This window comes from Gopherus flavomarginatus, chromosome 17 (assembly GCF_025201925.1).
Source record: "Gopherus flavomarginatus isolate rGopFla2 chromosome 17, rGopFla2.mat.asm, whole genome shotgun sequence".
NCBI classification, from domain to species: domain Eukaryota; kingdom Metazoa; phylum Chordata; order Testudines; family Testudinidae; genus Gopherus; species Gopherus flavomarginatus.
The window spans coordinates 9,163,725-9,176,939 of NC_066633.1; the positions used below are offsets into that span (position 1 = coordinate 9,163,725).

The 13,215-nt window shown below is 41.3% G+C and overlaps 2 protein-coding genes across 9 annotated transcripts in view; one reads left to right on the forward strand and one right to left on the reverse strand.

Moving 5' to 3' along the window:
- REXO4 (REX4 homolog, 3'-5' exonuclease) lies at positions 1–7,372 on the forward strand. Of its 2 annotated transcripts, none has more exons than XM_050926781.1 (9): positions 1–56; positions 536–798; positions 1,667–2,016; positions 3,311–3,463; positions 3,710–3,903; positions 4,439–4,527; positions 5,197–5,271; positions 6,769–6,843; positions 7,263–7,372. In XM_050926781.1, exons 2-9 carry the CDS (start codon positions 580–582, stop codon positions 7,347–7,349), a joined length of 1,242 nt encoding a protein of 413 aa, XP_050782738.1. In that variant the 5' UTR covers positions 1–56; positions 536–579; the 3' UTR covers positions 7,350–7,372. The 2 variants fall into 2 exon arrangements, with proteins under 2 accessions (XP_050782738.1, XP_050782737.1); XM_050926780.1 differs by having other exon boundaries at positions 13–83.
- STKLD1 (serine/threonine kinase like domain containing 1) overlaps positions 7,370–13,215 on the reverse strand; it is a 21,639-nt gene continuing 15,793 nt past the window's right edge. Inside the window, exons 15-20 of one of the 7 annotated variants that reach the window (XM_050926775.1) lie at positions 12,686–12,814; positions 11,211–11,339; positions 10,574–10,714; positions 9,295–9,374; positions 7,941–7,989; positions 7,749–7,842 (exon numbers count right to left, since the gene is read on the reverse strand). In XM_050926775.1, the coding sequence (XP_050782732.1) occupies positions 7,942–7,989; positions 9,295–9,374; positions 10,574–10,714; positions 11,211–11,339; positions 12,686–12,814 (527 nt within the window). In that variant the 3' untranslated portion in view covers positions 7,749–7,842; position 7,941. Of the gene's footprint in view, positions 9,375–10,573; positions 10,715–11,210; positions 11,340–12,685; positions 12,815–13,215 lie in introns of all 7 variants that reach the window. The other 6 variants (XM_050926776.1, XM_050926774.1, XR_007770035.1 and 3 more) reach the window with 6 other exon arrangements.

Consider the following 13,215-nt stretch of genomic DNA (forward strand, 5'->3'; position numbering starts at 1 on the left):
GGCGGCGCTGTACGCGCACGTGGGCCGGGCTCCCGGCGGTGCAGCGCGAGCGGGCAGTGAGCGGCGGGGGCCTGCGGCTCTGGGTGGGTCTGCAGGGCGGCTGGGGGTGCGGTGCCAGGCTGAGGGTGGCACTGCCGTGGGGGGGTGACAGGGTCTGTGGCTGGGCTTGGCCAGCCCTGGCTGTGGGGTGAGGGGGGTGTCAGAGAAAGCTGATCTGTATGGAAACCACAGGGAAGCGATCACACAGAAACCATCGTTACAGTCCCGAGTGTGGTTATCAGGGGTTTGCTGTGTGGGTGAATGCAAAGCAAAGGAAAGCAAAGGGTCACTTGCTGTGTATTTCCATAAACACCTTGTTATACACCGACTTCCCTGCAGACTAAGTGAAAAGCCACTGTTGTGTGTCTTCTGGGATAAACAGGGACTGCCTGCATCCAGGCTTATTTCAACAATACCCTTTATAAGCATCGGCTGGTGTGGCAAACAAATTAAATATATATTCTTATAACCTATGATTTATACATCTTGTTGACAGAAATGGCTGTTGCTTTCTAAGTGTGACTGATTTCTGATGACAGAATGGCTAAAATAAAGACCAAAGAGTCAAAAGCTTCAACAAGCATCCCCACCGTTAAACCTGAGAATCTGAAAAAACAGCACAGGAAGAACAAGAAAAAAATATGGAAAAACAAAGTCAAGCAGATCGGAAAGAAAAAACAAAAGGACACCAACGTTGTGGGAGTGCTGCCCCCAAAAGCTCCTCAGGAGTTCTCCTCTAACTGGAAGACTCTGCAGGAGGTCAGTGACATCCAAGAGTTTAGTACCATGCCCCAGTGGGGTAACCCATAATCAGTTACGTTCTAGTGCAGATCTGCAAGGGGGATTGAATATTTAAGATCCCCACAGGTGTTGGCTCAGTGCGCTGTCTTTCTTTTGAATTGTAGACTTAGGTATGTATATAAATACATGACACGTTGAGGGGGTGTTTTTTTGACTAAGAAGTCACAGCATGTTTTATGCAAATAAAGTTTTCTGTTAACTCTTGAAACAAAAAATGCTTTGCTGGTTCAATAGTCAAATTATGGAATTATCCAGAAGTGGAAATAAGTATCTGAAATACCTTGGTCCACAGGGAACTGGCAGTTTTCACAGCCTCTTTCCTTCTGGCCTTATTTGAGAATTATAATAGTATGGTTATCGGTATTAACCTATTGTAGACACGACTGAGGAAGAGGAGTGTGTAAAGAAGCATAAAGATTAAAGATTCAATTTGAAATTGACTGAAAACTGCAGTTTTCATTGTACAAGAAAAACTTGTCCAGTTCTTAATAACAGATAGGTGTCCACATCACTAAAATCGTTGGCATTTCTTGACCCCTTTCTCAGTAATCTCAGCAGAGAGATCCGTGACTTAATGGACCATGGAGAATGAGCTAATCTTTCACCCCTTGAAATGGTGGGGCTCTATATGGGGGAATCTTGCATTGCTATTGCCTACATTTGTACCTTATTGTAAGTACATGTAGAACTTCCAGCTCCAGAGTTGGACATGCGTGGAGACTGAGTAGTAAATTCACAAGAGAGAAAGTAAAGGGTGGGGTGGGGTGGGAAATGTCAAAGTTTAATGCTACAGTAAATTCTGTGGGGTTTCTTTGGGTCATATTAGCTGCTGAAACAAAAGGCCACCAGCTTGGATAAGGCCCTTCCTGTATCCCAAACGTATTCCAAGACGCACACAACCAAAAAGGGAAAAGTCAAAGGAATTCCAGCTATAAATGGAGGTAGGAATATGGGAACATTCAAATCTGTAAACAAGATGGACAGTGATCCTGCCACAGTTTGTGTTGCTGTGGCTATCCCGAAATCAGAGAGAACGACACCTGACAAGACTTTGAGTGATGGCAAGGGAAACAGAAAGGAGCACAAAAGAAAAAATGGCAATACTGAGAAGGAACAAGGTGACATAAAACATAAGAGGAGGAAAGCTGACAAGCACACGGAGCAGCCGCTGGCAGAGTGAGTATTTCAGGCCTCACGTTTACATATGTAGGTGGCTGTAACTATTCTAATTGCAGTTGATTAATTTTGGACAGAGGGTGATGCAACTCTGTGCTTTTTCTCAAAGGAGGAAGACCCTCTTTGTTTCTTAGACCACCTCCCCTTAAAATTTCACCTGTTCCCGACTGTACAGGCTGCAAGTTACTGTAGCTATCTTCATGGACACTACATGGTTCTCCTTAGAGCAGAGACTCCCAAACTGCAGGATGCACACCCCACATGGAAAGGGGGGGGGGGGCAATGACTGCAGCCCGCGTCAGTCCCCATGGCGGACAGGGAGGGAACGCCACTCAGCTCTGCTCCTGCCCTGCCCTCAGCTGTGGCCCCAGCCTCAGCCCTGTTACCCCTGTCCGCATCCCTCCTGCCCCTTCCAGAGCCCCAGCTCTGGGGCAGGGGCACAGACTGGGAGGGGGGGCAGGCAGTGCGTGCGAGGTACAGTGCTTTCAGGGCTGTTAGGACCATTGCTTAATAGCCAGAAGAGGCAGCTATTTAGCAATGCAAGATATTTTGCACTTTGCCAGTGCTTTGCCTGAATAGCATTTCCTACTTTATCCACCCAGGGAATAAGAGACATGGATTGAAAACAAAACCTGCATCTCATCTATTACAGTATATGATGTTTCTCTTCCCTTTCCACCTGAACGGACAGATTTCTATACCATAACCCTGTTTTGGACGTGCCTGTTCATACAGACATCCCAAGCTATCATAAATTAAAAGCTTTAGGGAAAAGAAATCCACAAATCTTGGCCCTGAACATGAATGAAAAAAGAAAACCTGCAGTCTCGAAAGAGCTTCAGTGAAATGCTGAAGGAGAGGAAAAGACTGGTTGAAGAGAACCTGGTGACTAGCAGATTTAGACCTGGGAACTAAGGAATCACTGGTACCTGAAGAGGCAGAATGGACAGGAGAACAGATTGGGTGTGTGGCTGGACAGAAGTTCAGACACAGATACTTCTAATCTTATATCGTGTACCCTGAGGAACACAGTATAAGATTACAATACAAAGAATTCCACACTCTCCCAGCTAGCCACATGGGCAGACTAACCCAAATCCTATGATGTTTGAGTAAAACTATGTGGTCTGCAGCATCTGACTGTTGGACTAGTTGGCACTGATTTAGACTAATTAGCTGACTCCTCCTTGCTTTTATAAACATCAGGCTTAGCCAAACGGTCAAAAATAAACCAGCCTTTTAGACAGTGCATTTTTTAACAATGTTACAGTGTAATTTTATCTTTTCCTGGCAGAGCCGACATCTGGTTTGACGGTGTAGATCCAGAGGATATTGAAGCAGCAATAGGACCTGAAGCAGCAAAAGTTGCTAGAAGAAATATGGGAATTGAAGGCAAATCACAGCTGTCTACGGAACAGGTGCTGGTTAAAGAAAAGGCTTTTGCGGGGTAGGTTGTATTTCTAATGTAAAGTGGATATACAGTATATAGAGGTGTCAGACATTTTCTCTTTCTTACAACCGTGGCTTCCAAACATAAACAGAGTGTAAACTGATGTCTTCTTGAGTCTGCAAACAGACTGAAACTGCTCTGAGATGTTAAGTGCCCCATTTGTTTTTTAACTGGTGACTAACCTGTACATCTAGATGTATATGATCACAGCAAAGGCTTTCTAACTCTGGTATCCTCTTTTAGGCTGACAAAAGCTGTAGCCATGGACTGTGAGATGGTGGGAGTGGGGCCCGAGGGTGAAGACAGCATCCTGGCTCGTGTATCCATTGTGAACCAATTTGGAAAGTGTATTTATGACAAATATGTCAAGCCTACAGAAAAAGTGACCGATTACAGGACAGCTGTTAGCGGCATACGGCCCAAGGACATAAAGAAAGGTGAGTGATCTTTCCCAGCACATTCCTTAAGAGAGAGGATCCAGTTGAGCACCACAGAAACATCCCTGACTGAGTTCCTGCTAAGCTATTTTTGGGCCTGTTTAATTCTGTTTTTGTGTAGGAAATAAAACAATTGCAATCTCAGCACAACCTAAAATATCTAAATGAAAGGGAACTCTACAATAGATCATGAATCAAAATATATTTGATACTTTTTTGCAGAGTGATCATTATTGCCCCAGTAGAGTGTAACTTCTCTAACCATTGCCTACAAAAATGCAAGGGTGGTCTTAGGCCAATAGGTAGAAGTCTGTTTCTCAATTACCACTATTTTTGTTCACGTGTGCCCCTGTTCTGCCATCTTCGAGTCTGTAGTTATGAGCAAACTGAGGATTATTGTATACAAGAATTCTGCATTCTCCAATACCTTGGGTCCCAAAGGAAGTGCCTACCACATAAAATGCTCCACTTTCTAATGCTGTCTCACAACTTGCGCTTTGTCTTGTCTCTTACTGAAAATGTGTTTCATTTTTAGGAGCGGAGTTTAAAAATGTTCAGAAGGAGGTGGCTGACATCTTGAAAGGAAGGATTTTAGTTGGGCATGCTGTCCACAATGACTTAAAGGTACATGGTTAGATATTTATTGCTTTGAAGCCCCTGTCTTCAGTGACTGACTTGTCATCCCAGAATGTTAGCTGAAGCATCAGGTTAAAACACCTCTACTCTGGAACCATAGGTTCAGATTGCAGCTGGGTCCATTCAGTCTTGTGTCATTCCAGAGCAGGTTAAAATATAGCATAATTCAGCTATCCAATGACTGAGTCTTTCAGATGAGACCTTAGGATCTTCTGTTTTTATCTGCTCTCTGTATGGACATTAAAGCTCTCAGGGCACATTTTATCATTTTAATGGTTCCTTCTAGTCTAGGAATCAGCAAGTTGATCAAGTCATTTGCATATTAGGGAAGGCCAAAGCACACTCTGAATTTCTACAGTGAGGCCAGTGGCATCATTAATACAGAGACATTTGGCCACTTGCATCAGACTGGAGTATTCTGTGCTGAGGCATACAAGCTCCACAGGCAGCACCTCCCAAAGATGGCGCCCATCTGAGCCACGTTATGCAAATTGGTTGGGGCTCTTACTCTTGGATACTGAGGATGTCCTAACACCTGCAATCTTACTTGTTCATGTTGTGAACTATCCTTTGAATCGATGGGAGCGGTGCACTCGGCTGTATAAAGTATCCTGCTACTGTACTGCCTTCTTTACAGTGGAAATATTTTTCTTTCAGATCCTGTTTCTTGATCATCCTAAAAAGAAAATTCGGGACACACAAAGATACAAACCTTTCAGAAAGGAAGTCAAAGTAAGAAACGTGCAGAAAATAGTCTCTTGATTCACTAACATTTAGTGCTAGTGCAAGGCAACAAGATCTAGAGGAATGATTCCCCCTTGCACATTTAGTCTCCAGTCCTGGTTCTGCCACTGACTCTTTGTACAAGCTTGGGCAATCCCTTTACCTCTCTGCTTTAACTGTCCTTTTGTAAAATGAGGGTATCTGAGGCACTGCCATTTATGAAAGTTAGCTAGTTTAATGTATTTAGACATAGGTTTGGAAGGATTAATTTTTTTCAGTAAATAGCAGTAAACTTCGATTTCACTGTACAGACAAACTGAAAAAATATTTGCAACAATAACTGAAATTTACAGATAAGCAAAAGAAGAAAAATGCTGTTTAAGAACTTTAGAGTGTGATTTAAGGATACAGTGGAGTCACATCATAGGCGTATTTAACTTACGCAATTTTAACTATACGCACATGGCAAAACAAAACAAAAAAGAAAAACAATTTAAATACTGTACCTGTAGTGCGGGTGATTCCGCCCACCATTCCACTCAATGAGCGTTTGACTATACACGATTTTCACCTTACGCGCTGACTTCAGAACCTAACCCCCATGTAAGATGCGACTCCACTATATTTAGTTAGCATATTTTGACATGGGATAGTGACAATTTGTATTTTAATGGTTATAAAGTTTTTAACTTTTTTGAACCTCAACGTGTACAGTCATTAAATAATTGTCTGATTCCCCCATAATTTCCTGCAGCTGTGAACATTTAAATGTATAAAATTTTAAAAAGCTTAAACTAAACATTTTTATTACTAAAAAATATTTTAAAAAATTGAGTTCTGCCAAGCCTATTATACAGTGTTTGGAACGTGTAAAAGTACTAAGAAACTTACTGCCAATCAAGATTACCAGCAATACCCATGCACAGCAAATTCATTGGCTTTCCCATTTCCTGGAACTCAAAACAGGAAGGTGGGTCTTTCTATCATCTTTTTGGGCAGTCAAATAAGATAATATGGATCTATATATAGAAAATAGTGGGTTCTATTTTGTGATATTGTTTGCTCACCTTCCTGACTGGAAACATCTGTCAAGCAAGATCCAAAGGTTTACCTTTGAAGTGACAGGTGATATTTTAAATTTCAAAACAAGACACCCAGTTTTTCCTTTCTCCCTCTTACACTAAAAGCTTTAAAAAGCTATCGTTGACGAGGCTATAGTCATATGTGCTGCTGTAAGTGATATCACTGTCTATGTCATTCTTATAATGCTGAAGGGATTTACAAGAGTGGAGGTTTGAATAGATCTCTCAGTGACCTGACAAATGGCATCTGTCTCACCAACTCATCTGTAGAAACTTAGACACACTATGGTTTAATGGGTTTTCTTAAACTAAAACCTTACTGCAGGATTTAGCTTGAGTAATTGTGTCCTTCATGCAACGGAGGAGATACTATTTAATTTCAGAGTTGGCGTAACAACTCTGATCCTCTTGTTTTTGCCTCTAGAGTGGACGTCCATCTCTAAAACTGCTTTGTGAGAAACTGCTGAATGTGAAAGTGCAGACATCGGAGCACTGTTCAGTACGTAAACCCATGGGGAAAATGTATTTATGGGTGGATCAACAGTGATTGGGTTTTAGGCTCTGGGACCCTAGTAGAAGTATAACCTCATTGTCGTCTCTGTACTCATGAGATTTGGTAATCTTTACTCAGCATATCAATGTGCAATACCAGTCTGAGGAAAGCTTGTATCGTCCTTACCTGCTTCATACCAATAGTGTTAATCTCCTATTTTCATGAACACTAACCATATGGAAATGTCCCATCAGCTAAATTAAGTGTTCTCTTACATGAATTATTTCAGCATCAAGTGAAATTAAAAAGGTTTACTTTTATTTGGGGAATAAAATGGATGAGAGGATGTGACTACCATTAACAATGATCCTACAGCGACTTCTGCTTTCTTTCTTTAACCTGCGGCTTGTTTCATTGTCTTCCAGATTCAGGATGCGCAGGCAGCTATGAGACTATACACACTAGTGAAAAAGCAGTGGGAAGCAGCTATCAAAGCTAAACCTAAACTGTAGAAAAATAAATTCTAAAATGTCAACTATTCTATCGTGTCATTTTCTGCTGTGCAGCATTTACTAGATTCAAATGGTGACTAGATTCCTATGACGTATGATGGCTTTCTTCTCTTGCCAACTGTATTATCCTTGAATCAGTCATGCGTAATAAACTAATAGCTGTGAACAGTCCATTACAAGGAATCATGTCTGTTCACAAACTGTTGAGGTAGAGCTAATCCTGAAAATAAATAATCCACGGACCAAAAGCTCACTAAATCCATAAAACTCACGTAACTCCAAGACTGTAGACCTTAGTAGGATTTTTATTAATCTTTTAGGAAAGTATAGTATACATTAAATATAGTTTAAAAATCCACAAAGTAAGACAGGTTCCGAAAATGACACTGCTGTCAGACTCTCAATAGTCAGTAGTCAAAGTGGTTCGTTGTAAAGAATACAATGGAATATGCTGAAGTAGATGATGTCTATATAATACAGGCAGTATCTCCTTCTGGGGAGAAAAATCTTTTTAAAATACTTCTGAAGGAATCAAGCATTTCTACCTGAATCAGAAGACTTCAAGCCTTGTATATATAAAACAGCTTTTACCTTACTTCTGCAGTTTCAAAAGTGCTGAATCCACAAGGGTAATTATCTCCTGGGGAGAAAGTGAAAATTGTTAAATACAAGTTTATCCTTGTTTTTACTTTACAGTGTAAAGATACAATTAAGAACTACGGTACAAAAATCTATTCTGTATTTAATATATGTCCTTTTATAGGAGTTCAGACGGTATATCTCATTTGCATTTTTGGGGCTCAATAACTTATTTCAATATTTTTAGCAAACGGGTGGCCTAATTCGGACACTTTACTCTCACCCATAATTCCTTTGTACTACAGGATTGGCTCCTAAAACTATAAAATTTACATAATGTCTAAAAATTTAAAAAAAATGCTAAAAGGTCATCAGGAATCTGCTCTAAATATTTAGCAATAGTTGTAATGTTACATAATGTTTAAGTACACTGAGCAATATCTAGCTTGTAAAAAGCCTTGATTACAGGAAGAGAAAAATGGGAGAGGGAAGGAACTCTTAGGTTTTGTAATAAAATAATTGTAATTTTTTCAGTGTATTTCACATGTGGAATGTGTTTTGGCTTTTTCAGTGGGAATGGTAATGCTAGCTAGAGAAAACACTGTGGAAAGTAGTGACTTTGTACTATGGCCTATGTGGCAAACATTCTGGAGGAAGAGAACTGTGAGCAAATTAAATTAATGACTAACACAAGAGTAAAGGTGGAGGCTCTATCAGTTTTAGTTGGTTGTTTTTTTAAATAACTGCTACATGCTTGATGGCGAACTATTCTGTTAATAACTTGGTGGTTTAAGAGTGTAGGTCGCTCTAGTGTTAGAAAAACAAAGGCGGGAATTATTTTGCTGTTTGATTAATTTAACGTAAAGTAATTCCCCAGGACAGCAAGCTCACCCAATTAAGTGGCTTGGGCTTTTTAGGGTTATTTAATAGATCAGTAAATCCCTCTCTGCTTTGTAATATAGTTGTCTTGTTCCTATATACTTTAACCTGTATTTCTGGTACAAAAAATGTAATAAAAAAATACATGCAGGCTAATACTGGATGAAGCAGGAATAGTGTCAAACTTACATTTAATTGATTTAAGAGCATCTTCAGCATGAAGTTTGATAAACTATGCTCCACCTGCTTCCGTTTTTAGTACACTTAGAAATATTCTGAGTCTCCATGCCTCCAGAGTACCCTGCACACTGAATTCACACTAAGCCCCTACCCCCACAAGTTCCTGCACTATGTCTTCCTCTGGGTAAGATGGGTGCCACAAACAACTCCAGAGGACTGATGTTTGTGTAATCCACAGCCAAGAAATAAAACCATTTGTACGAATAGACTGAGTGTGCTCTTTGTTACCACAGTGACTTCCGCCTACCAGACTGGATGTAAACTTGACTTTCATTTCAGTCAGCAGCTCCTTGATATTCTGGGAGATCATCTCTAGCACTATGTCATCTGATGAAAAGGAAGAGGGGAATCTATCTTAGTTACTGTAATAAACACTTATTGGAATAATACTTCACCTTCCATTGCTCTCACCTGACAATGGCCAAAGGGACTAGGGGGAGGGAAAGGCCTTTATATTAGGAAACAAGAATATCATAAAGAAGTTTGAAACAAGCATAAGGTTTATTGTAACCTCAGGTGCATGATTAAAGTATTACTGCCAAGAGGAAAAGTGGGATCAGGTTAGACGGAAATTAAAGTAAATCAAGTAAAGGACAATTGAAAGATTCCTTCAGCATCCATAAGATGCTAATGAGCATCCATGTTAGTACAATTGATATGCAAGCACAGGAACCGAGAGGCCTGGAGCTCTGCCTCTGTGTATTAATTACTTGTACTGCAGTAGAGTGCACAGACTACAACAAAGACTGGGGCCCCATAGCATTGGGTTCTGTTTAACCACATCATGAGAATGTGTCTCTGCCCTGAAGAGCTTACTGGCTAGTTAAAAATGTGCAGACAGAAAGCAGTATTAGTAGGCAAGAGCAGTTTAAATGGAAGGGTCAGATGTTATTAACTTGTGGGATAAAAATAAGCCAGTGCATTATTTCTGAGATGGGCCGCATCTGGAGTTTTGTTTCCTTTCTTTCTCCTGCCTTTCATAAGACAAGCAAGGCTCTATGCTTATCTAGATGTTCTTATTCAAACTGCAACATATTGCCTTTCCTGCTTCACTATTTACACTTCCATGGTGAACGATCTGGGGAGAAGCAACCCCAGATATGCAATAGCTCCTAATCTGAATCTGAAAACATATATCAGGTTTCATACCACAGAAGGTGAACTATAGCTTACTGTACAGTATGGTTGTCTGGCTGGGGACTGCAAGCAGTAATTTCCAGTCACTGTGCTCATTGACAGTGTAGAATTATTCTTGGTCACTTATTTTATGCACTGTCTGAACAAACAGCAAAGAATCCTGTGGCACCTTATAGACTAACAGACGTTTTGGAGCATGAGCTTTTTGTGGGATGCATCTGATCAAGTGGGTATTCACCCACAAAAGCACATGCTCCAAAACGTCTGTTAGTCTATAAGGTGCCACAGGATTCTTTGCTGCTTTTACAGATCCAGACTAACATGGCTACCCCTCTGATGTCTGAACAAAAAGCACTGGCCAAAGACAAGAAAGAACAACAAGACCTTACCGTACTGAATCATCTCATTAATCAGTATACAGATGTTCTCCACCACTTCCGGATCATCACAGTGAAAGTGGTAGGAATCTTTGATCAGGCTTATTCCACTGCCCTTTGTATCTGTTACTATAAGTCTAAAAGCAGGTAACTCTGAAAAAGAGGGACACAAGTGCTACTAGGCAGTGGCAGATTTCCTGCCTTGGAAAACTATTCTGAAGCACCTTCAGATAATGTGTAGGATTGTGTAAGCAGCTGACACTTTCTTGCATGACAAAACTTCTCTTTATGTCCCAGATACCCTTTGTTCATTTTCCATTAACCACTCCTAGAGCTGTATCCTTTTTAAACACTAGAACATCAAAGGAAGCATTTAAAACAGAGAGAGAGAGAGAGAGAGAGAGTTTACAACAGGGTCCCCCTCCCTCTGCTGATCCACCGGTTTCCTCTGACATTTATGCTTCTGTTCTTGGCCAGGAGGGGCTAATCCAGTTTTCTTCTTTGAATGTTTTTCTCCGACAGGTAGAAGGAGAAGACTGGTCCAGGAGGACAGATGCCCCTTCCAACCCCACTGGGAACCTTTGGTCTTTACAGTGTTTGCCTCTGATGCCCACTTGCCATTGTTAAAAACATCTTTCTGGATTGTTACCAGATATCCTTAGGAGGCTTGCCAATGCCAAGCAGGTATTCTTCACCAGCACTGGCCTTTCTGGATTCATCCTGAGAGCATCCAACAAAAGCAGAGTTGTTGGTTCATACTGGTTTTCAATTAAGCAGCCTATAAAAATAGCCAGTGAAATACTCATCAGTGCTTCAGCATCTGCAGTGATTCCTTTACCATGCACGAAAACTAAAAAGTAAGCCCTGTTAGGCCTATTTTACTAGAATACAGACTAATCAAATAGCTGAGCATCGTGACTTGGTCCATGGGCTCAGAGACAGTTATGAGCCATCTGCTAGGTGAAGCTCCAGGTTCAATTCTTGGTTCCAGCCTCTCACTCTCCAGATCAGCAGAAGGTAGGAATGATGCAAAAAAAAAAAACATCCTCTACTCATAGCGGTTGAGGAGGAAAAAATGCAGTGGCTAGAAGGATGGTGGCCATAATAAGGGGATTGAATGGTGGAGAAGAAAATGAAGAAAGGGTAGCATGAAAATGCTGCAAGGATGTTTTCATCTATAAAGTGATTTCGAAGAAGCATTAGTACCGGACTCGTACTGCAAAGATGTTCCTTTTAATGTACATGCATAGTGATATATAGATAATACTTTTATTTTTAACTTGTCATGTTCTTCCCAAGACACTGACGACATTCATGTTAAACATCTTTCTTTGTAATAAGCTCCACAGCACTAATAGTGAACTGGTGGTTTTACGTAGGAACAGAGAGTAACAAACCTGGGATTCTTTAGTTCTGAGAGAAGACAACTAAGAGGTGACAATCTATTCTACACAGGTTCTTAAACCGTGCTCATCACTGTAGTATCTGATAGAAGTATTTACTTAACCGAGCTAAATGTTATTACAAAATTAAACTTCATCTGAGGTTGTCAGAAAGAGACGAACTAGGGCAGGGTTTCTCAAATAGGGGTCACTGCTTGTGTAGGGAAAGCCCCTGGTGGGCCAGGCCGGTGTGTTTACCTGCCCTGTCCGCAAGCCCGGCCAATTGCAGCTCCCACTGGCCACGGATCACTGCACCGGGCCAATGGAAGCTGCTGGAAGTGGTATGGGCCAAGGAACTTACTGGGCGCCACTTCAGCAGCCCCCATTGGCCCGGAGCAGCAAATCGTGGCCAATGGGAGCCGCGATCGGCCGGACCTGCGGACAGGGCAGGTAAACAAACCGGCCCGGCCCGCCCCGCCAGGGTCTTTCCCTGCACAAGCAGCGACCCCAGTTTGAGAAACCCTGAACTAGCGGGTGCTGGTTCAGTTAGGAGGGTAACTATGTTGCCAGATAAAGTATAAGTATAAAGCCAGCTAAGGTACAGCAGGTTGTATTGCACCATGGTAACTTATAGAGGATTTACTTCAACATTCATTTTAATTACTACTTAAATAACTGCTGTGTGTGATTCTGTCAGACTAACCCCTGCTGTGCATGAAGCACAGCAAGCATGAAAACTCACCCTGAAGTGTCAGAACCCAGAGGGCAGAGCAAGCCAACTCAACCACCTCTCCATTCTCACGGTGGTCTTGGAGGACTCCTGTGATAATCCGGACAGCATTTTTTAGTGATGCTTGCCCCATGTGACTTTCTGAATTAGGAAGTAAATCCAAACGCCAATATATCAAGCAGAGTTTATTAACTCAAACATTAACAACATCTTACTGCACAAAGGTATCGGAGAAGGTATGTTTTCTGTATAAAAACTCACTATTGATTAGTTATATATTTATTTGATCATGCTCTAGATTCCTTCCATCAACTCTTCTTTACATTAGTAAAATACACCGTTACCTCGATATAACGCCACCCGACATAACACAAATTTGGATATAACATAGTAAAGCAGCGCTCCGGGGAGGCGGGGCTGCGCACTCCGGTGGATCAAAGCAAGTTCAATATAATATGGTTTCACCTATAACGCAGGAAGATTTTTTGGTCCCAAGGACAGCGTTATATCGAGGTAGAGGTGTAATCTTGCATTATTCCTGC